Consider the following 24,932-nt stretch of genomic DNA (forward strand, 5'->3'; position numbering starts at 1 on the left):
TATTTCTACATTTTACAAATGACAGAAAAAAAGAAACCTTCCAACTTAATCCTAAAGCCATCAACTAAACTCCCAGTTACTTTCTTAGAATGACTCAGAACTGCTAGGTGTCTTAAAATCCCAGTCTGGGATGTTTTAAAGCCCTGAACACCCCGTTCCCCCGCCAAAAAAACTAAGACTTTAAGAAATGGCAATAAAAATCATCCAAACAAATGAGCGCACACATCAACACAGTACACATTTCTTTAATCCTCCCTCAACACTTGGGTATCTACCGAATACAAACCCACAACCCTAAAAATCTCTAAACTAGCTGCATTTGTATTATGATAACCAGATTTTTTATTTAATGGAAGCACAAAACATTATCTGTGCAAAAGGGTTCTTGCACGTTTATCCAGATTTGTTCTAAAAAGCACAATACATATTAAGCAAAAACTGGGAAAGTATTATAAAGCTTAATGGCTACATATGGAAGTACTTTTAAAACATCCAACAAACAAATTAACTACATTAAGTCATTTCCAATTAGGACAGGGAGGTCACACTGTGCCAAAAACTAGATCTTAACTAAAAACATGTAAAATTTCACTGCAATCTTAACCATGGCCTCAATTTTGACAAGTTTTACTATTTTCCAAACTTCTGCTTAACTTCATGACAGTTTATAATTCCTCATTTTTTTCCCTATTCTGATGATAAAAGAGCCAATACATTTTTATACAAAAGGATTTATTAAAAAACCAGTAAGACACTACTACATCATGACACTGTCACACTGGGCTTTTAACACAAGACTTGCTCTACAATACTGGGGGGAGGGGCATAAAACACAAATTGATTCTGAAGCATAGCAATTAAGAAATAAAACAATGAAAGCAAATTTCTTTTAATGAGAACTCAGAATTAAACTTCAGAGGGACCCAACGTCATACTTCCATTCGGGGACTTGATACAAAAAATTTAGTTTGAACTGATATTAGCAGGTGGCAGGAGCCACCTTCAAATGAATCTTCAATTTGGAAAATACTGCTTCACCACCTGGAGACAAAGAAGAAGAAAAAGAAAACAGCAATCACTCCAGGCAGCTACAACACTTACCAAAATTTACATAAAACTGAGATATCCCTATGTCCCACTATATGTAAATATTGTATAACATTAAATGTGTGATATGTTTTATAAATTAAAGCTGAACAGTAGAGTCCATGAGCTGTAAATCCACATGTGCACCACTGGTTTAAGATGTGATATGCTTTCAAAGGGTTCTTTAAAATTACAAAAAGCTTTTCAAAAAGCATCTACCCAAGAACTCATAAAAAAGGTCAGTCAATTTGGTAAAAGGCATTTTGACCCAAGAGCATCTAATATTTAAACTTATTTTTATTGGATCAGCATATCTCTTGCCCATCGGAAATTATAGAAAAGTTATATACAACTAAAAGAAAAAGTTATCTATTATAATTATAGATATATAGGAAGTTGTCACAACAGGAATTCAGCTCAAGAACTTCTTGCAATTACTGCTACAACGTCTATAAATGGGAAAAGCAAGCATTAAAATAGATTAATAAAATATAAAATTAAGACTGGAAAATCCAGAGACAAGCTGTATCCTTAGAAGAATAAATAGTTAAAATTATTCAGTAAGCTGACGTATTTAACCATTACTGGGCCTGTAAAAAATGCATTAAAATTACATTACAAATAGTTTTTAAAAGCAAAGAAATAAGTGAAGGCAAAGCTTGAAGTATCCATTTTATTTTATAATGCTGATACAGGATGTTGGAAGAGACCATACCACACGGCAGCATTCGAGAGCGTGAGCATCTCGTACCCTGTCCGCATTGAGCGGGCCTGTGAGAATCGTGAAGTCAGCGCGACACAGGGCCTGCAAGGAAGTTCCCGCTGGCGGGTACAAACAAGGTATAATGTCAGAGTTAGTAGGCAATAGTTTTTTGCTGCAATTCCTTAATTTGTACCCATTAGCAGTACTTTACCTGTTAACTTTACTGACTTGTTAATAATAGGACAAAAAAGGCAAAAAGCTTAAAAGCACCTGTGTTACATATCTTGAAAAGTCACTATGTTAAAATATGATAAGCTGTGTGCTGTCACAGCTGGGTGCTGTGAAACTTTAAAATAGTAAACATTATATTAAGTACAATATAGAACATATAAACTACTTTAAGATGATAATAGGACTGTTTTGAGAACGTACCTGTTGGGGAAGTTGCAAATGAATAATTTAGTATGGTTTGTAGCTATTTTGATGGCCGCCTCGCCTGGATACTTTCCCATAGCCACTCTGCTGGTCTAAAGTAAAAACAGGGTTAGAACATCTGCAGTGGTTACACAGTACTAGTAAGAACAGAGTCTAATTTTGAATATAGCAAAAAATTAGGAGTTATCCTCCCAGCATAAAAAATCACCATCTCCAATCATTTAACAAGTATATGTTGAATGCCTACAATGAGAAGCATTCAGGATGAGTTGATTACTTGATTCTTATATAAAATGGAACACAATCCCTTGACCCTTACAGTTTAAAGGTTTAGAGTTTCATAGCAGACTCTTTTACAACCACCAGGTAAAACCGTCTTACAATTTAGAACAGGAGATTCTGTCAACCACAATCAACGTTTCTTATCTCTGCCCTTCTAAGCAAAGGGCTCCAAGCTCACCCAGCCATCTTTGCTGACCTTCTTCTGACTTTAGTTAGCCTATTATTGTGCAGCAGGCCTAGTCACCTAAGAAAGGATATGATTCCAAGAACTGGTCTAACCAAGGAAGAAAAAGAATCACCACTTAAAACAATGCAATCAATGCAACCAGTCTCCTCCAAACAAATCTAAAATTGTTTCCAGTAGAGCCCCTTCCCTGAAAGGCAGAAGTCACCACGAATTAGGAGAGCAACATATCAAGTTGCACAATAAAGTCAGGGCTTCACATGTCTCAATTTCAAGGGTTCTTTTTTGCCCCATCAAGTTCAACAACTGTTTTAACAATTTACACCTGATTATCTTATGGTGAGGATACGATTTGTTGTAACTGGCAACATCCTTCGCTTTTATAGGATTTAAGACACATCATGCCAAGATTATTGGTTGGTCCAAGAACTGACATTTAGAATACCTTGAACTTACAAGACCTGACCTAACCTTAAAGTTTCTAAAAGCAAGAAAAACCGAAGCCCAGCAAACATATACAGAAACACACATACACCTTACCCTTAGAGCGTGCATGTGCTACAAAAGCTGGGAGAAACAGCAAAAAATGGCTGCAGTTTCAAGTTTCCAGGAATTTGAAACCTGAAGAAGTTTGCACTTGGCAAAGCTACACTAACCTTTCTACCTATCCAAATTTGTACAAAATAAATGTCAAATAGCAGTTAATATAAAAAGTATAGTACTTACTGCTATAATCACCATATCCATAGTAGTTGTTGTAACCAGTGTAGTCATATCCTCCATAACCACCGTAACCTTGGCTGTTATATCCATAGTTGCCATAGCCTTGATTCCAATAGTTACTATATCCCTGGTTCCAGTTTTGACTGGGGCCTGCAGCACATTAATAGGTTCACTAAAGTCAGAAGATCAGCAAAGATCTTTACTTCAGGATAATTAAAAAGTAGAAAAGCTTAAGATAAGAGTAAACTTAGGCTCAAGCTTACCACCACCTCTTCCACGAGCTCTTCCTGCAAATCCTCCTCTCGATCCCCACTGCTGCTGTTGCTGATACTGTTCCTTCGACATAGCTACTTTGATTTCACACTAAAGAGAGAAAAAAGTATGTGATTATACTGACTCAAGGAAAAAAAAATAATCAGAATAGCCAATACTGTCTAAAACATACAGTGGGCTGATTTGATACTTTCCTCAAATCAATTCTTCAAGTAAACCAATCATCAGTACTTGGAGAAATAACACTTCTGACAGATCCAAGAAGTATCTGCTTGAGTATGTTACTATATTCTATTTGTTGGGTCCTCAGAAAATATCTCCTGGTAAAGTCTAGACAAAAATTCACTTAAAAACAAAAAAAATATTCCCCAACTAAAAGCAAAAAGTCAAAGAATGACTGATAAATAAGGAGCCAATAAGACATCTTTAAAGCAGAAGCACACAAACTGAGCCTTTTATAGAAAGTTTACATGATTAACTCTCAACACCACCCAGTATTATCTACAATTGCTTAACTTACTTTACTAAGACCAACATTGTGATATTTCTTTTCCATTATCTTCTTCACTGGTTCCTCTTCCTTAAAGGTAATAAAGCAGAATCCACGCCTCTTATTGGTCTTGTTGTCCATGGGGAGCTCTATGGATTCAACCTGATTATTAAAAAAAAAAAAAAAGTTATAATACCTTAGTTTGCAAGTTTAGTAGGGAAAATGCACAGAGAAAACAAGCATTTGGCCCTCAAGCTCTATTCTGCTGTCTCTCCGTTTACTTTACTCTTTTAAAAGAAGTTTTCACATTAGAATATGCACTCCACCTAAAGTCTTTAAAGCTTTTTATAAAAATACAGCTTCCCAGGGCACTGACATATATTACTTAATTCAAGGGTCACAAACTCAAATGCCCACTAAGCACAAGCAAAAGGAAACAATATATTTTTAAAAATTTTGGCCGTGCCATTCAGCATGTGGGATATTAGTCCCCTGACCAAGGATCAAACTCACGCCCTCTGCATGGCAAGAGTGAAGTCTTAACCACTGAACACCAGGAACATCCCAAAACAGTCTATTTTAAGAGAAACAGAATTAAAGTGACTGTGTTTGGGAGAATATGGGGGAATGGTGAGAACTGCTAAAAACTATAAAGAATATTCGAGCAAAGGTAGAAGCTGCTACACTTAAATCTTAGATGGCTGTAACCATGTAAGAAGGCAATCCCAATGTTGCTTGATCTTACAAATATCGAAGAAAAGGTAAATGCCCAGATTTTTGCGGGAAATATTTCAGCTCTTAAATACTAACAACAAAACAAGCAATATGTCTGTCTGAATCATACCAAGGATGTCTGCCGGCTGTATCTAGGTCTAAAGACTCAAATTTCTCAGCTTTAAATCATTAATTCACAAACAGAATCTAAATCTGTAATTAGCTTCATAAAATCTGCACATATACATGTACTTAACTGAGAAGGCACTCCACCATATTTTTAGTTTATTTCTTTTCTATTCTCAACTGAAGCATTGCCTTGTATATCTCAGGTAATCCAATCTTGATTTCTTCCTCATTTAGTTTTATTCCTTCTACTAATCCAGTAAATTTCAAAATAGGAACATCTCCTTTAAAGTTTGTGTACATTGTGCCCAGGGACACTGCGCACAACAGCTCCTCAATAAACCAGAACAGGCAATCTTCTAACCTCCAAAGACACTACTCTGAAAATACTACTAATAAAGTATCTACACCATCCTTATTTCCAAACAAATCACATTATCTGTCCAAACTTCAAAACAATTTTGAGAAATCTATAATGTGACAACTGTATTTATTTCCAAACAAATCACATTATCTGTCCAAACTTCAAAACAATTTTGAGAAATCTATAATGTGACAACTGTATTTATACTAAATTTGACAAAAACAAACAAAAAAACAAAAACAAAAAAAACACGGGTCAAAATATTAACACATACCTCACCAAAACCACCAAAGTACTCCCTTATTTTCTCTTCAGGTGTATCTGGAGAAAGGCCACCAACAAAAATTTTTTTAACAGGCTCTTTTGTTTTCATGGCTTTGGCCCTCTTAGGATCAATCACCTTCCCATTCAATTTATGTTCTTTCTGATCCATGACCTAAGGAAATTGAAGTTTTTCATTTGAAAGATGTGTATCTTAACTAAAGTTCAGAGATCATTAACTTACTTAAGAATAACTATAGTTGAATAAATATAGCTAATGCCAGACATACGTTGACCAGCTCACAGTTAAACCGTCCAAATGTAGTGATGTGCCATCTGCTAATATATACTAGTGTTTAAGCCTCAAGGTCAGTTAAGAATGAGAAGGGTTAATCAATAATCCGAAAATCATCATGCCTTTATCTATCAGCTCTATAAGCATGACTGCTACTTCCCTGTAGCCTAAAGACTGAAATGTAAAATGATTCAGTCAAGTTTCCTGCCTACAGATTTCAACATCTCTACTTCTGTAAACATGTCACAGCACATCTTTCCAATCAAGCATCTTTAAAGGCTTTTAAATTTAATCTTAATATAGTAGAGCCTGGCACATGAAGTATTCAGTAAACAATTCTTTAATCTGATTCTTAAAATGTATTGGCAAAAGCCATTATCTTTTCCTTCATATAAGCAAAGAGGGAAATCACAAACAATGGGCATATTAATTTTATCAAACTATTCACATATTTTATTAACTGATGAGAACACATAGCACACTACCTTATCTACACTCTCCGACTCTTTAAATAGCACAAAGCCAAAACCCCTCGATCGCCCTGTGATAGGATCTAACTTCAGAGTGCAGTCTACGACTTCACCAAATTTGGAGAAGTAGTCCTTCAGATCTTTCTTTGTAGTGTCCCAGCTAAGGCCTCCTATAAACATTTTCCTGTAAAGACAAAAAGCAATATTAAAATGCTAAAAAGTTTTTTATTTTGCCTTAAGTATCCACATCAATAATATACTTTCCCCAAACTGCACCAATTTACTGGGCAGTATATTGAAATGTCACTCTTCCTACATAACCACATATCAAGAACACTCTATTACAGTTTTGGAGAGTTTTATCACTACTGCGCCTGCATAATCAATTACAAGATAGTGAGCAAGCAGCAGATTAAGTCTTTTGACTTATGAAAAAGATAAGTGCATCCCCAAGGTAAAAAGAGTGTATACCGTCTTTCTTAAATTACAATACTGCTAATAGCGAAATACAGAATTTCACCTTGAAATTTCTCTTCCAAATCTTTATTAAACTTATAAAAAGGTTATGCAGTTCCCACTAATCACAGCAGCTACCATGTGCTTACACTGAAGTTTCTTTTCTAACAGTTCTCTCATTAATAAAACTCTTAGCACAAAAAAATGAGAAAGTCTCACAATTAAGTTGTAAACCAAGTTTTTGGATGTGCTAAGAATCCTTAATAAAGACAAAAGTAATCACATAAGCAATTTAATGAATAAAAAGAATTATCCAGTGAAGCAAAACCCACTAATTAACCTAGATGATTTATTTCCAGTAGAACCTCAGTTAACCAGCAATAAGATATTTAAATCTTTAAAATGCTACAAGTGACAAGTGGTAAGTGGAAACCACCAAGACACTTTAAATCCAAACTACAGCCCCCCTCAAAAGAAAATTTAACATGAAATCCTATTTTTATTACAGCAAAAGGTCATAAAGCTCAGATCTGGCGGCTCTGTGAGCCCTATGACTTCTGCCCTCTTTACCCAGTCCCACAAAAGAGCTAACATTACCTCCTATCCTTTGGAGAGACTGAAGATTGTTACTTTAAGGGTAAACTGTCAGAATTTGTTATGTGAGGACTAAAAATCAATTTCAACATGGGAGTAAAACCATGTTTGGTCAACGACTTCTATCTGTAACTACAGATAGGGTCAGAGGTAAGGGCAGGGGGGGAATGTGGTGCTAACTTTCAGCTCTGGAAAGAAATTAAAGCAAGAACATCTCCATCTTGTGGGCCTCTTAGAATTCTGCCACTGAAACCAACTCTTTCAACAAAAGGACAAAGTCTTATCTCTAGAATAAGATCCTGCTTCAGCTTAACCTAAAAATGCCAGATTAACTGAGGTGTTACTGATCTTACTGTTTTATCAGTCTTGTTCTTACTTCCAATGATAAATTTAACACAAAAAAAGTCATTTTTAGGCATACAGTGTGCTTCCCATTTAAGTTAGGTTTTCAACTTGTACCTGTATTCTAGAACTGGACTATTTATATGCTTAACATTCAGAATTCTAATAAAATTTCCACACTCTAACTTTTATTAACCCTTTTTGTATTCTATAATCAAAGGAGTATAACAAAACATTCATGATGTACAGGTATTTTTTAATGTTTATGGCTAATTCCATGGGGAAAAAGTTGAGGTATTTTCAATGACATTTTCTTTCATATCCAGTGAAATAATATACAGTCCAAGTTACTTAAATTGCTTTAAGCACTTTTATTTTTAACCTACAGATCCAGAGTATGTACCTTCATAGACGAAAGTACATTATCAACATTTACTCTTTCAAGGTGAAGAGGACACTACTATCTTTTTCATGAGAAAGAAACTGACTATAAGGCAATGACCTCTTACTCTGATATTCACGGGATGTTCTTGATAGAAACAATTTCAACTATGTTAAAATCCAACTATTAAATTACTACTATTGTGATTATTACAGAAACTTTCCACCAATAATTTAACAGTTTGAAGTTATTTCAACCTGAAGAGAATAATTAAAGAAGCCTTTTTTTAAAAAACTGAAATTGAAAGGCAAGAAAATCCTGTGGCTGTCTGGCCTATTCCTCAGATACTGAGACAAAACTAGTTTTGATTTTATTTACCCAAGGCAATGTTTTTATTGAGTTGTGTCCTCAATTTAAAATTAATAAAAAATAGTTACAAAGAAATAAAATATAACACCAAGAATGAGGCACATTCTATTATTCACAAACCCCAAACTTTGTCAACATTAGAAATCAGTTTTCTTAAATACTACATAAGCATACTAATTCATCAATTGGTCCATTAAGTGTTCTTTAGAGAAACTCTGCACATTTAATAAGAGTCCTGAAGATCAAAAAATACTTAAATGTGCCTACCTTAAGAGTTAAAAGGTCACTGAAGAGGCTATCCTTCTTAAACTAATAGTCAAATCCTATTTATCCAGAACAGCAAATGTCCTAGACAACTGTAACTTATAGATATTCCAGAGAATAATTAGTTTGTCAAAAAATTAGAGCAAAATATGTAGTAATAAAACTTTAGCCATCCAGCACCTTTAAAGAACAAGCCAGATAGTCCACCTTCCTTCAAGTATTTCCTGTTTCCCTAGTCTCTCAATTGTTTAATGTTCAATTTACTTGGAATGCACCTAGATGGAATGGCAACCCATTCCAGTACTCTTGCCTGGAGAATCCCATGGACAGAGGAGTCTGGCGGGCTACAGTCCGTGGGGTCCCAAAGAGTCGGACACGACTGAGCAATTAACGCACTACTTGATTTTTTTTCTTTTTCCCCTACAGTATACTGCACATACTCTTCTGCTGTAATCATGATTTAACACTCTGTCAGTCACCACTGACACCTTATGCTACTTGTAGCATGCCTACACTCTTCTGAACTTTTTATTAATGCATTAAATACACCTTATTCCTTGGCTCTAGCTTTCTTAGTTCTAGTTTTCATTTTTGCCAGATTAATCAGCAGCCGCTATTCTAAAATGCTCCCTGCTCCATTTTGGGGGAAGTTAGTTGGCACGTGATTTTTTTCTAATTTTTGGTAAAGTAACAGTAAACAGCCTCTGACCAGGAGTTTAACTGGCTCTTTTTGAGATTAATTCATTACCATTTTGGCAGCCCCAAAGCACTCTTCTGCTGCTCTAATAAGGCAGGCTGCTGCACAAAACTGATAACCAGACAGGTGGATATACTACAATGAACATACTGTACCAAATCCACCCCATCTTTACCAAATGTAACATATTAAATCCATCCCATCTTTATTCAGTAGACATACCAAAATATAACAGATAAAAGTAAGCCTGTTATCTTAATTCTGGATAAATGGGAACTTATTTTAGCGTCTTTATAACATGAGCATTCCCACATCCTGACTCAAATTATGAAATGGTTTAAGACATCAATTTAAACTACCTGTATTTTATATTACTATATCTTACTTAAAGCACAATATCTTATCTGTCCAGATTACCTTCGCTGCCTTGAATGCAAAGACTGACTTTCAAGTTACTTACACCCCTGCAATGATACACAAACATTTTACAATGAAGGAGAGCTGGACTTTCATAAAAATCCTGAACAGTCAAGTTAAAACTACAGCACAGGACTTGTTCAAGTAGCAAAATTGGGTCCCTAATACTACAAGTTTAAAATCTGATCCTTACCTGTAAGTGAATCAATAATCCCAACTGAAGTGTAGAACTTCATCTACAGTATCAACGAAGTTTAATTTTTTAATTCTATCTATAAAATTATTTAGCACCCCAGAAGCAATACAGTACACAACTTAAAATACCTACTGAAGAATTAAAATATCCTTGCCTTATAAATACTGACATTATACCATACTATAGTATTAAATGACAAGCATTGCAGATAAGTCTCCAAATGAGACTTGAGGGTGCTTTGTGGGACATTCTCTTCTAGAGGTTAGAGGCAGTGAGCCAAGCTACTTGGGGTTTAAATCCTTCCTTCAGAACTTACTGAACGCTTACCTCGGCTACCTGCAATAAGGATTTAAATGGCACAGAACATGGTCTGACACACTCTAAGTGCTCAATAAAAACAAATTACTATTTAGAAGGGTAGAACACAAACTAAATATTAAAATATTAAATAATTTTTTCATTTATTCAATGACTTGTTTTTAATCTGCATGAGCTAAAGTTTCCAACATTAAAGGTGTATAGGCCAAGATGAGTTTTATACAAATGGATCCTAAAAGATTATTTTTAATGCTGAAGACTTAGCCTCAAAACTTTATATATCCCATATAAAAAATACAGACAGGAAATTAGGTTGTCTGAGACTCTTTAAATAAAATGTAGTTCCAAATTCACACTAATGATTTGTTTGTACTCTACATAAATGCCAGTAACTTTAGTAAGGAAGAATTTCTAAATATAAAAAGCAATATGTAAGCAACAGTACTGGCTGGTGGAAGCTGTTTCTTCCCATCTAAGAACTTTATTTTCAATACTACTGAGGCCTCTAGGTTTAAACACTCCAAACTCAATAGTATTTTTTATATAAAGATACTTCCCCTAACAAGGCTTTACTGTCAAATACCCTATTCAAAGTAATACATCATTACTTTGAATATCATTCATTACACTTCTTTCCAATTTTGGAAAAGGGCAAAGAAAGTTCTCTTTTAAAACTTCCCAACAACTTGCAATCTTCCATATGTAGTTTCATAACAAATTCTGACAGTTTAAAAACTACAACAGAATGTCAAACTGATAATACATTTCAAGTATGTAACATGACTGGCTAAGTACTGTCACCTTTTAGAGTAATGTCACTCAAGCATAAACACTAATCCTTATTTAAATAAAATTTCTGGTATTTTATCATTATGTCTTTACAATCCTAAAATATTAAACATTATTGCTAGTAAGGACTCTTACCAGTAGATAAAAAAATGAGTATTTATTTTTCCTTATGAAATACAGATTTAGTTTAAAATTAAGTCAGCAGTTACCTAAAACAGGGAGGGGTTCATTTTTTGCAACTAGATATCACATGGTATCATTTTAGAATCTGTATTAAAAAAAAATACCCCTGGAAATGGCTTGACAAACTTTTAGTAAGTCAATAAAAAAAAAATTCTTCTAAGAGCTAATGTATCAGATCTTATTTCTTCATACTTTGAATGAACCTAAATGACTAAAAAGGACAACTGAGTTGAAATCTAATAGCTAATAAACATGAGAATTTTTTAACAAACTTTAAATGTTTAATCCAAAATTTCCCCTTTTCATTTCATTCCCAAGCAAGAATGACATCTTGTATTTTTGCTTTTAAAATAAACTCTCAATCAACTTTGTAGGATAAACACTGTTCTACCTAGAGGTTAAGATTCTGGTTAACTGAGATTACTACACGTTCACAATTCTTTATCAACACTAAACTCATCAAATGATTTTCACCTTTCTCCATGGAACTTCAGAATCTTGCAATGCTTTAAAATCCCATTACTTTTTAATAATGTAAGGGGGAAAATATTTAAGATTCATTCCATGACATTGTCTGTTGATTCTTTTCGAGTATACTGGCTGACAATTTCATCTCTTTCTCATGAGACTTGGGGTAGGGAGACAGAGCTGGGTTTCCCGGCTGTTTGGGCTTTGTGATAGCTTCAAGTCTAGATAAGCAGGAGCTTACAGAACATGACCCAATGCTTAAAACTATCACCTTGATTATTGGCCAAACACTGCCAGTAATATAAGTCTCCCAATCCACCCCCAAAGAGTCTTAAATGTCTAGCTCCAATGTATAATATAATACTCCAGAAACTAAAACATGCTTACCTTTACTCCACAGGAGTAAACCACTGGCAGTATCAACTATTAAGGCACAGGATAAATACACACAAGCTATGAAAGCAGGCTATGTAGTCAATCTTCCTGTGGTGAGCAGTGTTTCCATCAAACAGATCAGCAAACCAAGTAACAAACATGTTATATTACCTGAGACCACACTGTTGGAAGTGAAGTAACAGAAACAGATTCCACGCTTCCAGCATCCAGTTCAGTGCCCTATCTACTAAAACGTTGAAGCAGAACTAAAGTCAAATAAAACTTCAACTAACAAAGGTTGTTTCATCACTCCATTTGTGAACCTGCACACACTCAAGGTGCAATTTTAATTCGAATACGGGAAAAAATTAATTCTATTCCTTTTTAAATGCTTTCAAGCTAAAACTAATCACCCTCAATATTGGCCATGAAATCACACACAATGTTAAATTCAAAACTCTTATTAGGGCACCCTTACAGATGACAGAGTACCCTGGTAATGTTAAAAAAAAAAAAAAAAAAACAGAAAAACTCACAGTAAACATACACTTAATTTATAGAAGGGGCTACAAGTATATTCATCTCAAAAAGCAACACTTAAAAACTGATATTCAATGATATTCTCCAATTCCAAACCCAAAAGGTCAGGTGATTTTAGTATCCTGTATATTAAAGAAAAAACATGAAACGAAGAGAATTGAGTACTCCTTCCTTACATGTTCATCATCTTAAGATCTGGGGGCATCCATTTCTGCAATTTTAGCCCTGGAAGCTGTCAAAGGTTCCAAAGAATGCTAAAATTCAGTCTACTCAGGGTCTCAACTTTATAGTAAATCCAACATACTAAATCAAAGGCCAGTCAATCCGGCGTGAGACTATTTTATCTAAAAGTAACTGTTCTTCTACAAAGCAATGTTCAAGATGCCCCAGAAGCACCAGGATATAGAGTATAATCTCAAATATTTAAAACAAAAACTTGTTAGGTAGACCCATTTCTTAAAAATTAGATGGGTGACAACCTATAGCACATTTAATTTACAATATTCTCAAACAGGAAGAATCATATTTAAATTTATACACTAACAGTTACAGTACTATATCAATCAACCTATTACTAGGAAATTATTGCTGTACTTTGGCTGATAGACAAAAGGGTTATTCTGCTTGTCTAATCCAATGAAGGTTAAGTCAATGCACCTACCCTGTAAAACTGTCTGAAGGTTAACATAGTATTATTACAGCTCCCCATGAATCATTAGAATGTAAAAACTTTGTCTCCAGGTAGCTTGCTATACATGGAATGCATTATTTTAGCAGACACTAAGTGATTTTAGAGTATCTAAAAGGATTGTGGCCCTATAGAGGAGGAGTAAGTCCACACCAAAACGGGAAATCCCAGTGTAGTAGTTTCTAAGTAAAAACTTGGAATGTGAAAGTTGGAAAAATTAAAATGAGGTGAACTCAGGAAGGCATTTTACTATAGAAATACCCTAAACGTCCACAGTAAATTGTGGAAACCCTTTATTCCACTAGAGGTTTAACAAGCATGTCCTCCTCAAAATGCCTGTTTATTCTTGTATTAAAAATAAACACTTCAGTCTACAATTTAAAATACTTTTAAGATGAAATTGTAATCACTTTAGTCTCATTAGAATCGTAAAAACACACACACAAAAAAATATGTTTAAGAAATTAAATTTAGATAATTTTGTCTCTATTAACCACTATTTCACTATTATGAAACTTTTCCCCAGTTTTCCTCAAATTGGGACACAGAGAACAGCACATAGGGTGGCAAGTGCAGACACCAAAAAGATTAGAAATTTTGAGGGATTTTTTTGTTGTTGTTTAAAAAACAGTATGTGTAAAGCACGAGGCTAACTGATGAGACAGTAATTTTTTAAGTCAAATTATTAGACTTTAAAAATGAAAATATTTGTTAAAACCTAAAATTGTTAGCTGTAAATATTCAATTGTTCAATTTTCCTGAGAGATCACTCAAAAAACTTGCAAAGTTATAGTATTAGGTAACAGAACACAAAAATTATCGCAAAGTCAAAGAAATAACCAACCTTTATACCTAAGTGTATGGTCCTTTCAAATTACTGAAAATAACTGCTTACGTAAGATGAAATAAGTAATGGAGCAGTCAAGTACAGTTGTAATTTATACTTAGTTTGCCACTATTGCCTAGAAATGAAATTCAACTATCAAAGGGCCAAACAGATTAATTTCCATCAAAAAACTTTTATTCAGTATGTCAAACTTCATCTCCATTATAAAACTGGACAGATTTCAGTGAAAGAAAATAACAGTAATAAGCTCCTGTAAGATTTAAATGTTATCCCAACTGGGTTCTTAGAATGTAGTCTCTACAGCTGTAAGTCAACTACCTGCAATTTACCTGCCCTCTAAACACCAGTGGTAGTAAATACAAACTCTTAGAAAACTCAAATATAACCTAAAGGCTGAAATAGTGACATCTGGAGGAAGGGAGGGATAAAAAGAACAATAATCTACCAGACTTCCAAAAAGTCATGCAATTGTGAATACATGTAAACCAACTGTAATTAACATTCCAGCCAAATCACACTGAACATCTAAAAGTCTGATTTAAGCTGTAGTGGAAAGCCACATCAATATGATCTAACATTAATGTGCAATTCTTTTTAAAGTTGTGTTTACAAATATGTTTGGAGATTTTTTTAAAAACTTCATTTTTGCATACATATACACAATACTACTTTAAAAATGGTTTTGACATCTCCAGAATACTTCAGTATAACATGCAATATATTTTAAACACACAATACTTCGTATCAGATAACCTTCACACATAGCATTAAAGTTAGAATTACAAGGAAATTTTGTCTTAACAAAATCAAATCAACTTTCAATTTACTTTTTCTTGCTCACATAGAAAACATCATTACTAATTATATTAAGCATTAATTGGCCAAACCACAAATACATGCATTACCACAGACCAAAAACCATGTAATGGCATCAATTTTGCCCAAAGATCACACACATGCCTAAAAGGTTTTATATCCCAGGTACAAAATATCCTACTGTACTAAAGTCTAGAATTTCCTGGGAATCAATGGGCAACTAACCAATTCAAAGCCTCCACATGTTATGACTACTGAAACCTTTATAATACAGAAATAAAATGTAAAAGTTTTACCATTCTTCCCGCTGTGCCGTCGCTGCTTCAGAGTGTCGTGGGGAGGAGTTTGAATGGCTAGGGAATTAACAACCGGTACAGCAACCAATCAAAATTCTAGTTTTAGTGTTTGACATGTTAGGGTTAAAAACTTTAATTTATTTACACTCTAGTTCAATAGTAGATTAACTACAAAGGCAGCTGCTTTGTGATTTGAAAATTCAGAACAGAAAGCCTGCCCCAAACAGTAAGTTAAACAATTAATCATTTGGCTGCCTCTGTCCAAAGAACAGAATTCAGAAAAAAACCAAAACGTTAAAGGCTTACATTTCCAAACATTTAACATATCCCTTTCTTAAACTAAGTCGTACATAATTCAAGATAAATGAAGTTTCCCCATCCCACCTCTACTCTCCCAAAGCCAGCAATCAGCAAAACAGCCCCACACAAGTCTGCCTCGGCTGAGAATATTAAATCCTGTATCCAAAGGGCTTATCTCTCCCGCTGCAAAGCTTGTGCTTTTTCCCAATAAAGGACACCGTGTTTTCTAATATTGGGTTAAAGCGACATTTTACTGTTTTTACCTTCTACCAACACCTTTCTCCTTGTTACAGCGGAAAAAAGTTCACAGACACACTCCCCCCCCCCCAACTACAAAAATTAATGGAAGCGATAACCCAAGATGAGTGATCAGTAACGGGAATAAGAAAACTCAAGCAAGAACCTCGATTTAGTCCCTCCTGCTAACTCCTGTATTATGCTCCCGGCTCCCAAATGCTGCGTTCTAATAAATACTATGCAGCTTTAAGTAATACACACAACGTATTCCAAATGGAGAAAACAACTTACTACTTAAAAACCTGCAAAAAAAAAAAAAAGCCATAGCACAATACAGGATTTGTTCGTTTTATGAAAGAAGGCTGGTGGGCCTCCTTTAACTTAAGCGGGTGAGAGCGGGAAGGAGAAATCAAGAGAGACCAAAAAAAGGATTCCGGGCACAGGGTGGGTTGTAAAAACTGAAAACCGCCCAGAAGAAGTAAGGTAAGCGTACTATCTGTATCCACAGTCGGGGAATCCAATAGCCGAGGGCGCGAAAAAGGTGCGCGGTTAGAATAACTCTGCGGGTGGGGGAAGGGCAGTTCGCAAGCCGGAGGTAGAAGAGCTCCAGTCAAGCGCAGGCCCGCCGACCAGGAACTTCAGGAAAGCCCTGGCAGCAAAACCAACGTACCAACAGGCGATCGGGCAATTTCACCGGGCCCAGTGGGTTCCGTAAAGCTGAAAAGTAGGGACTATGTGAGCAAGCCGTTGGGCGATGGTGAATAGAGGAAAAAGGCGAAGGTCGAGGCGAAACTTACTCAAAATACTAAGAAAAAAACAAAATACATTCGGCCTGAAGCCGAGACGGGAAAAGAGGAAAGCTGGACAGCCTACACATTCCCCGAAGCATGTGTTTTGTAAAAAGCATCGTCTCGGGATGCTGCAGTGAGAAGCACCCAATAACCCTTAGGTGTCCAGGCATACAAGCTTTTCTGATTGCGTTTTTTATACCCAGGACTTTTAAGAAAACTGGGCAGCGAGAAGACACCGGGACTAGAAAAAAGGTTACCCCCTCGACAGGCGGGAAAAAATTCCGGCGGCTAAGTCAGTGGGAGGAGACCCGAGGCGAGGGAGGGAAGGAGGGCGGGCCGGGGAGCAGCATGGTGACGGCTAAAGGTGGAAACGTGTGTGATGGGGGAGGGGGCGATTAGCAGGCTGGGGGGAGAAGGAAATGAAAGCCCCGGGGAGACCAGCGTAGAAAAGGGGAGGACAGTGCAAAGAGGCTGCACGGGCGCCTGGAGGGCGGGCGGAGAGCGGGAACGAGGCCTAATGGCGGGGGGGTAGGGAGGGGGAGGGGGGATAGTTGGGCCTGACTATCCCGGGCCGCCCCTTACTCACCCTTCATCCTCCTCGTTCTTACTGGCATCGATCTTCGCCCCCTCCGACTCGGCGCTGCTCCCTTCGGTGCCGCCGGCCGCGGTTCCGCCCCCGGTCCCGGCTCCACTTCCCGCCGCCGCCGCTGCCCCCTGCGCCGCCGCCACCATGGCTCCCTCCTGCTCGCCCGCCGAGCCGCCTACCGCCGTTGTTGCCGCCGCCGCCGCCGCCCCGTCCCCGCCGAACTGCTCTTCCGACATGGTGCTACTGCCTCCGCCGCCGCCGAGACTACACCCTCCGCTGCCGCGAACCGAAACTAGCAGCAAAGTAATCCCCGCCGCTGCCGCCGCGCGCCCGCTCTACCGCGCGAAGCACACAACAAGGCAGAGAAGGCGCGCGTGGCTGCAAAGGCTCCCGCGCCTCTCCCTGGCCTGCCCCCCTCGCCTCCCACTCTCGCGCGGCGCGCACTCCCGCTCTCGCCCGCTGCACTAAAAAAGAAAAAGCAGCGGCGGCCGCTCTTGCCTCCTCCTCGCTTTAATGGCGCCGCCGCGGACCACCTAAAATGGCCGACGGAAGAACGGCGCGTCCCGGTCACGTGACGCGCGAGCGCGCCCTTTGCACCTCCCCCGCCCCCTTTACCGCTAGTTCTCTCCTTCCTCCCCCTTCCTCTTCGGTCCCGCCCTCTCGCTCCCTTTTATACCTTCCTCGCACGCGCAGCGCCGCACAGCGTGGGGGCCTTTAAAAGGAACCGGAAATGGCGTTCGATAAGACGGCCGCGCGGGGACCATCGAGAACAAGGAGCGCTGTTTCGAAGGCGCGGCTAGAGGGGCCCCTTCCTCCGCCCCCGCTTTTCCGAGGGTTCCTGGTCGGCTCTCCCAGCAGCCCCTCCCGCACAGCCCAGCTGCGGGCGGGAGGCGAGGCGTCGGGCCGGGGTGTGGTAGCACCTCCCGGAAGGCGGTTTTGCCCTGTGCGCTTGCAGATTTGGAGTGGGGGAGGGGAGGCGCGCTGCCGGCGGCTCCCTGGATGTCAGCGGTTCCCTCCAGGAAAGGGAGTCGGCCCAGAGGTCTTGACCCTGTCCCGCGGGCTCCTGGGGACGCCTAGCTTGGGGTGGCCCGAGCGAGGCGCCCCGGCTGGCCGCGCGCGGCCACGGACTGCGGCAGCTCCTCCGGCCGCCGTAGTCGCTGGCGACCGGGTGACATTTTGAGGGGTCCCCGGCTGCCCCTGCTTCCCAACCCGTGACGGGCCGGCTGAGGTTGTTGACGATCAGGGCTGCTTTCCTTTTAAGATGTACTTTCCAAATAAGATAACTTGCTTGCCTGCTTTTCTCCTGAAATTTTTCTCCAGAAGAAGTAGGTAACTTACGTATCTTAAGGAACGGGGTGGTTTTGCTTTGCTGTCGTTGAGGATCCTGAAACCTACCACGATTCTTTGAAAATGCTAGGAGTTGGGAAGTATGTTAAATCAACCAAGGGTTCATTTAATGTTAATGCCTGTGTGCTATAGAGAGTATATAAATGATGTGAGTCATCTTTACAAGGTTTCTCGGTCTGTTGTGGACTAGAGGAGTTTTTTTGTTGTTGTTAAACACCGCTCGGAGTGTTACGCAGGGTAACAGTCAAGTTCTTTAATAGACCTATTCGAAATCCCAAGCGCCTTGACTGGAAGCTGGTTTATTCGGGCTTTGGGATTTGCAGCTTCTTGCAATTACATCTAGAAGTATACGAAGACTTTAGGTACTTTAGTCAACAAGTGATTATTTGCATGTTTAGCGTGTGCCTAGGCACTGGAGAAACGAAGACTAGTTGTGAAGTATAGCTAAGAACTCTGAAGAGTTTAAATATTTGTTTTCCACTTTGTAATTAAATGAATTCGTATTAACACCATCCAAAACTCAAAGAAAGACTAAAAAGTCTTTTTTTTTTTTTTCTTAATAAGTTAGGAGAAATAGCGTTACAGAATAATTAAAAACCCAAGACTACGGATCAATTTCTGAAAACGTCTTAAAAATATAATCTTACTGAACTGTATTAAGTCAATCATACCCAGGCAATGCCAAGAATGTGCATCTTTGATCAGGTGGTAGTGACTTCAAGTCTGTCTCCACCTGTCAAAATAGTAGCCAAGGGACTTCGCTGGTGGTTCAGTGGTTAAGACTGCATTCCCACTGCCGCGGGTGGTGGGGGAGGTGGTGTGGAATTAAATTCCTGGTCAGGGAGCTAAAATCCCAGATGCACAGCTGTATGGGCCAAAAAAATAAAAGTAGCCAAGAAGAAAGTGAGTATTGTGTTCAAACCAAATATTCCAATTTAGAGATGACTAAGAAGATCATCTAAAGGGGGTGTCTTTTGAATCTCTTCTGTCTAAAAGGGAGGATTCTTTTGCTCTTCAGACAGCTTTTCGCGTGCCTGCCTTTTAGTAAAAGACTCCCAAAAGGTTTATTTTAATTCACACATAGCCCTGTAGCTTCTGGACTTCTTGGTAGTTTACTTGCTAAGTGCTGTCTGACTCTTGTGATCCCATGGACTTGTAGACCGCCAGGCTCCTTTGTCCATGGGATTCTCCAGGCGAGAATACTGGAGTGGGTAGCCATTTCCTTCTCTAGGAGTTCTTGGAGTTTATATTAAAAATTCCAGGAAACCTAGGAATGATTTTAAAGCTAACAGTTTTACTATGTGTTATGTGAGTATATATGATGCCTTAGAACTCATACCCCTACATATCGTGGTCCAGATCTCTGCATCCTATTCTCCCACATCCACCCAACGTTCCTCTTAGAACTCATTTAACTTCAACTCTAGTTCTTTATGTTCCTTATCTGCCAAGTAAAACTCCTGTTTGTCCTTCAAAACTCCAATTAAATGTTTCTACTTCTGTGAATCTTTCCCAGACTACCTGAGGTAGAATTAATCATACATTGTCACAATCTTTATCTTTTCTTCTGTTTTTCTAAACAGGTGACTTTACTAGACCTTGAGTTTCTGGAGAGTAAAGATATGTGTTCTAAGCCCCCTTCCTCCCTTATGCCCATATGCACACATAGTAAACTAACTGCTGGTTGAATTATTCAGTGGCAACTTGTTAGGTTTAGGATCTTTTGGGTAAACTAGATATTCTTCCAGAGACTTAAAAGTCTCTTACTACCGTCTCACTGGTTTTTCCAGTGGTCATGTATGGATGTGAGAGTTGGACTATAAAGAAAACTGAGCGCTGAAGAATTGATGCTTTTGAACTGTGGTGTTGGAGAAGACTCTTGAGAGTCTCTTGGACTGCAAGGAGATCCAACCAGTCCATCCTAAAGGAAATTAGTCCTGGGTGTTCATTGATAGGACTGATGTTGAAGCTGAAACCTGGTGCAAAGAACTGACTCATTGGAAAAGACCTTGATGCTGGGAAAGATTGAGGGCAGGAAGAGAAGGGGACGGACAGAGGATGAGATGGTTGGATGGCATCATCGACTCAATGGATATGGGTTTGGGTGAATTCCGGGAGTTGGTGATAGACAGGGAGGCCTGGCATGCTGCGGTTCAAGGGGTCGCAAAGAGTCAGACACGACTGAGCGACAGAACTGAACTGAACCATCTCAATCTCTGGCATAAAATCACTTCCTCAAACTACTTGCTGACATGTGAAATTTCTTAAGAGGGAAAACCAAATTTGTATTCCATAGCCATTGGTAAGAGTTTAATGTTTAAGTGGCTGAAGATTGTGTATTGGCAGTAAGTTAGACTGTGCCAGCCCTGTGGAAAAACTAGTATCCCTTCTCTGTGTTGACATCAGAAATTCCATGCCTCAGGAGGTTCCCAGTGTTTCAGATAACACACTGAAATGTTAGAGCCTCATTGAATTCAGCATTTATGAAGCAAAACCTGCAGGAACAACTGCAGTATTTAAGAAAGACAGAAAAAAAAAAAAGAGTTCATTTGAGATTTTAAACAAATCACTTTTATCCAGAACAGGATATACACACTTAAGTCAAGAAATCATAGTTTTAATCTGCTAAATACACTCTACAGGTTAGGATTCCAGGTTTTCACCGCCCTGGCCCAGGATCAGTTCCTGGCAGGAAACAGATCCTGCAAGCTGTGTGGCATGGACAAAAAATTTTTTAAATAAATAAATATACTCTACAAATGGAGTAAGCAAATTTGTGCTCGGAAGTGGAATACACATTCCGTTCAACAACCTAGAATAAACTGTCCGGAAGAAACTGCAAGCAGAACCAGTTTCTTACGCAAGGTACACATAGTTGAGCCTCTTCTGCAACCATGCTGAACATTTACTCATTTGCAGGACAGCCTCAGGAGGATTTAAGCTTTTTCTTAAAGAATTCGCTTGTGATTTTAGGTGAAGTAACCATTTGCCCTGGAGAAGGCAATGGCACCCCACTCCAGTATTCTTGCCTGGAAAACCCCATGGATGGAGGAGCCTGGTGGGCTGCAGTCCATGGGGTCGAGAAGAGTTGGACATGACTCAGCGACTTCACTTTCACTTTTCCCTTTCATGCATTGGAGAAGGAAATGGCAACCCACTCCAGTGTTCTTGCCTGGAGAATCCTGGGGACGGGGGAGCCTGGTGGGCTTCCGTCTATGGGGTCGCACAGAGTTGGACATGACTGAAGTGACTTAGCAACCATTTGCCCAAAAAGTGAACATTCTCAGTCATCATTCTTGGTTACCAGGAAGCTCTCTTTGCACTTAGAAAACATAGAGTCCCTGTCATTGTGAACTGTCAGATTTTAGCTTTAGCAAGTCTGTCATAGAGTTTGAGTTATGCTTGACCACAGAGATGTCAGTAGGGTGCCTTTTAATTCAGTTAAAGCCTAGCTCAAAACAGATTCAAACAATTTTAAAAAGTAATCCCATATCCAACTGCCTACTTAACTTCTGCACATGGTTGTCCCACAGGCACCTCAAGGTTTAAGTGTGCAAGACTGAGCTCACGCTCCCTACGAATCCGCTTCTTTGGTCTTCCTTCTTGTCTTGGTAACTGGCTCTTCCACCCACTGGTATGCTCCTGGCAAAAATCAGGGAATCCTTGATACCGCCCCCACCTTCACCCTGCATCTCCAATCAGTCACCAACTCCTACCTCTAAAATATGTCTTCATTCATCCAAATGCTTCTTAGAACATTAATGGTGGGTTATTAAAGCTAGATTTATTCACATTCAACCATGTAACACATGACAAGGTACATTTCTGGCACTGGGAATGTAACAGCGACCAAAGCAGATGTCTTTGATCTTATGGAGCTGACATTCTAGTGGAAGAGACAAACAATAGGCAAAATGTAGTATAATCTTAGGTAGTGATAGGAAGAATTAGCAAGGTGCTAGAGATGGAGTAGGGGCTTTCCAGGTGACACAGCAGTAAAGACACCTCCTGCCAATGCAGGAGATGCAAGAACCTGGGTTCTATCCCTGTGTGGGGAAAAGTCCCCTGAAATAGGAAATGGCAAGCCACCACAGTATTCTTGCCTGGAAAACTCCATGGACAGAGGAACCTGGCGGTCTACAGTCTATAGGCTTGCAGAGTTGGACACGACTGAGTAACTAAATACACACACAGAGACAGGGTATGTGTTTGTTTTGGCTTTAGTTGCAGCATGCAAACTCTCGGTTGCAGCATGTGAGGTCTAGTTCCCCAACCAGGGATCGAACCCAGGTTCCCTGCATTGGGAGTTCGGAGTCTTAGCCCTCGGACCACCAGGGAAGTCCTGATTTTGTGCTATTTTAGATACAGTGTTCAGAGAAGACCCTTCAAGGAGGTACTATTTTAAATAGAACCCTGAAGGAGGTGAGGAAGAAAGTCGTACACATAGCTCAGGGAAGACTTTACAAGACAAAGACAGAACTGTGCTGGGCACTTTCAGTGAACAATAGAGGCCAACATGGATGAACAGAATGAAGGCAAGAAAGCATAACAGAGCATTCCTAAAAGAGACCCAGAAACCAGGTCACCCAGGACTTTGTAAGCTCCATTAGTTAGCACTTCGCTTTTATTATCAATGTGATGAGAAACTATAGGAGGGTTTTGAGCAGGGGCCTGCTCAAAGGGCCACTTAAAGTGGCCAGAAGAATCCAGATAATGATAATCTGGATTCAAGTAATCTAGATCATTCTGGATGTTGTACGGACCGTGGAATGGTAGCAGGAAAATGAGTCAGAAGGCGGTTGTCATGAGGGGCCTCTCACCACTGATTTCTGCTGATGACAGGCTAATCTCCAAATAAAGTGTTTCTTATGTGTGGTCATATGAGTGTATTTTTTCCTAAAGTGACATTTTCTACAAAGAAAAACACGCTTTGATACAGCAAAGGATCATTGCAAATAAAACCAAGAATTGAGTTACTAATAACATTTCCCATAAAAAATAAGATGAACATTTTCATTAAGTTCAGTACTTTTTCCTTTTTTACCTGCCCCTTTCTGAAGCCCTGGGGTGAAATTTTGGTTAACTGCTGTGGATAGGGTTTATCCAGACTTGGACTGAGTTCTGGCATCTTGGATCCTCCAGACGTCTTTCTTTTCTGAGGCTGAAGCCAAATAATAGCAGGTTTTGCTTCATAAACTACCTGTAAGTTTCTTTTAACTAATTTTATAGTTGTCCTACTTAATTTTTTTTTTTTTTTTTTGTCATGCTGCTCAGCATGTGGGATCTTAGTTCCCTGACTAGGGATCAAACCCAAGCCCCTGCATTGGAAGCTTGGACTCTTAACCAATGGACCACCAGGGAAGACCCTTTGGTTTTTAGCAGCTACAGTTCAAGGGAATAATTCTTGAAAGAGAACATAATATAGACAAGTTGGGGGTTTCAGGTTAGGGTTCAACTAACAAATATTGAAAGCCTCAAAGGCTTAGGAATGAGTTTCTTGTCCTGGGGCTATTTGGAGCCAGGCCTTTATTGCAGTGGCTCTGAGTTATTTGATATGCCTCATCCTGTACCAACTGCCTGAGAACAATCACCTCCTTACACCAGATTTGGGAGTCCTCTGATGCTCAGGCTCAAGGTTCTTGTTCAGTAGCTAAGTTGTGTCTGACTTTGCAACCCCAGGGACAGCAGCAGGCCAAGCTTCCCTGTCCTTTACTATCTCCCAGAGTTTGCTCAGACTCATTACCATCGAGTCGGTGATGCCATCTAGGCACCTCATCCTCTGTCGCCCCCTTCTGCCCTCAATCTTTCCCGGCATCAGGGTCTTTTCCAATGTCAGCTCTTCACATCCAGTGGCTAAAGTACTAGAGCTTCACCTTCAGCATCAGTCCTTCCAGTGAATATTCAGGGTTGATTTTCTTTAGGATTGACTGGCTTGTGCTTCATGAAGCCCGGCATTTGGCATGAAGTACTCTGCATACAAGTTAAATAAGCAGGGTGACAATACACAGCCTTGATGTACTCCTTTGGCAATTTGGAACCAGTCTGTTGTTCCATGTACAGTTCTAACTGTTGCTTCTTGACCTGCATACAGGTTTCTCAGGAGGCAGGTAAGGTGGTCTGTTATTCACATCTCTTGAAGAATTTTCCACAGTTTGTTGTGATCCACACAGTCAAAGGCTTTGGCATAGTCAATAAAGGAGAAGTACATGTTTTTATGAAACTGTCTTG

At 39.1% G+C, this 24,932-nt stretch overlaps 1 protein-coding gene across 6 annotated transcripts; it reads right to left on the reverse strand.

Moving 5' to 3' along the window:
- Window positions 1-715: 715 nt before the first annotated feature.
- HNRNPD (heterogeneous nuclear ribonucleoprotein D) lies at window positions 716-17,795 on the reverse strand. Of its 6 annotated transcripts, XR_002180955.2 has the most exons (10): window positions 17,358-17,790; window positions 15,444-15,500; window positions 6,422-6,590; window positions 5,655-5,816; window positions 4,207-4,338; window positions 3,677-3,776; window positions 3,417-3,563; window positions 2,222-2,316; window positions 1,802-1,908; window positions 716-1,041 (listed from the first exon to the last, which is right to left on the reverse strand). XR_002180955.2 is itself a non-coding variant. In XM_019963000.2 (9 exons), the coding sequence occupies exons 1-8, from the start codon at window positions 17,591-17,593 to the stop codon at window positions 2,249-2,251; spliced, it is 1,071 nt and encodes a 356-aa protein (XP_019818559.2). In that variant the 5' UTR covers window positions 17,594-17,784; the 3' UTR covers window positions 716-1,041; window positions 2,222-2,248. The 6 variants fall into 6 exon arrangements, 4 of the variants coding, with proteins under 4 accessions (XP_019818559.2, XP_019818560.2, XP_019818561.2 ...); XR_002180957.2 differs by lacking the exon at window positions 3,417-3,563 and having other exon boundaries at window positions 17,358-17,784; XM_019963000.2 differs by lacking the exon at window positions 1,802-1,908 and having other exon boundaries at window positions 17,358-17,784.
- Between the last annotated feature and the right edge of the window lie 7,137 nt (window positions 17,796-24,932).

Source organism: Bos indicus, chromosome 6 (assembly GCF_029378745.1).
Source record: "Bos indicus isolate NIAB-ARS_2022 breed Sahiwal x Tharparkar chromosome 6, NIAB-ARS_B.indTharparkar_mat_pri_1.0, whole genome shotgun sequence".
Lineage (NCBI taxonomy): Eukaryota > Metazoa > Chordata > Mammalia > Artiodactyla > Bovidae > Bos > Bos indicus.

Coding starts and splice junctions, on each gene's coding strand:
- HNRNPD (XM_019963000.2), bottom strand. CDS start 17,593: ATGTCGGAAGAGCAGTTCGGCGGGGACGGGGCGGCGGCGGCGGCGGCA. Junction 5,817..6,421: donor AGTCGGAGAGTGTAGATAAG/GTAGTGTGCTAT, acceptor CAATTTCCTTAG/GTCATGGATCAGAAAGAACA. Junction 3,777..4,206: donor ACAATGTTGGTCTTAGTAAA/GTAAGTTAAGCA, acceptor TTCTCTCTTTAG/TGTGAAATCAAAGTAGCTAT.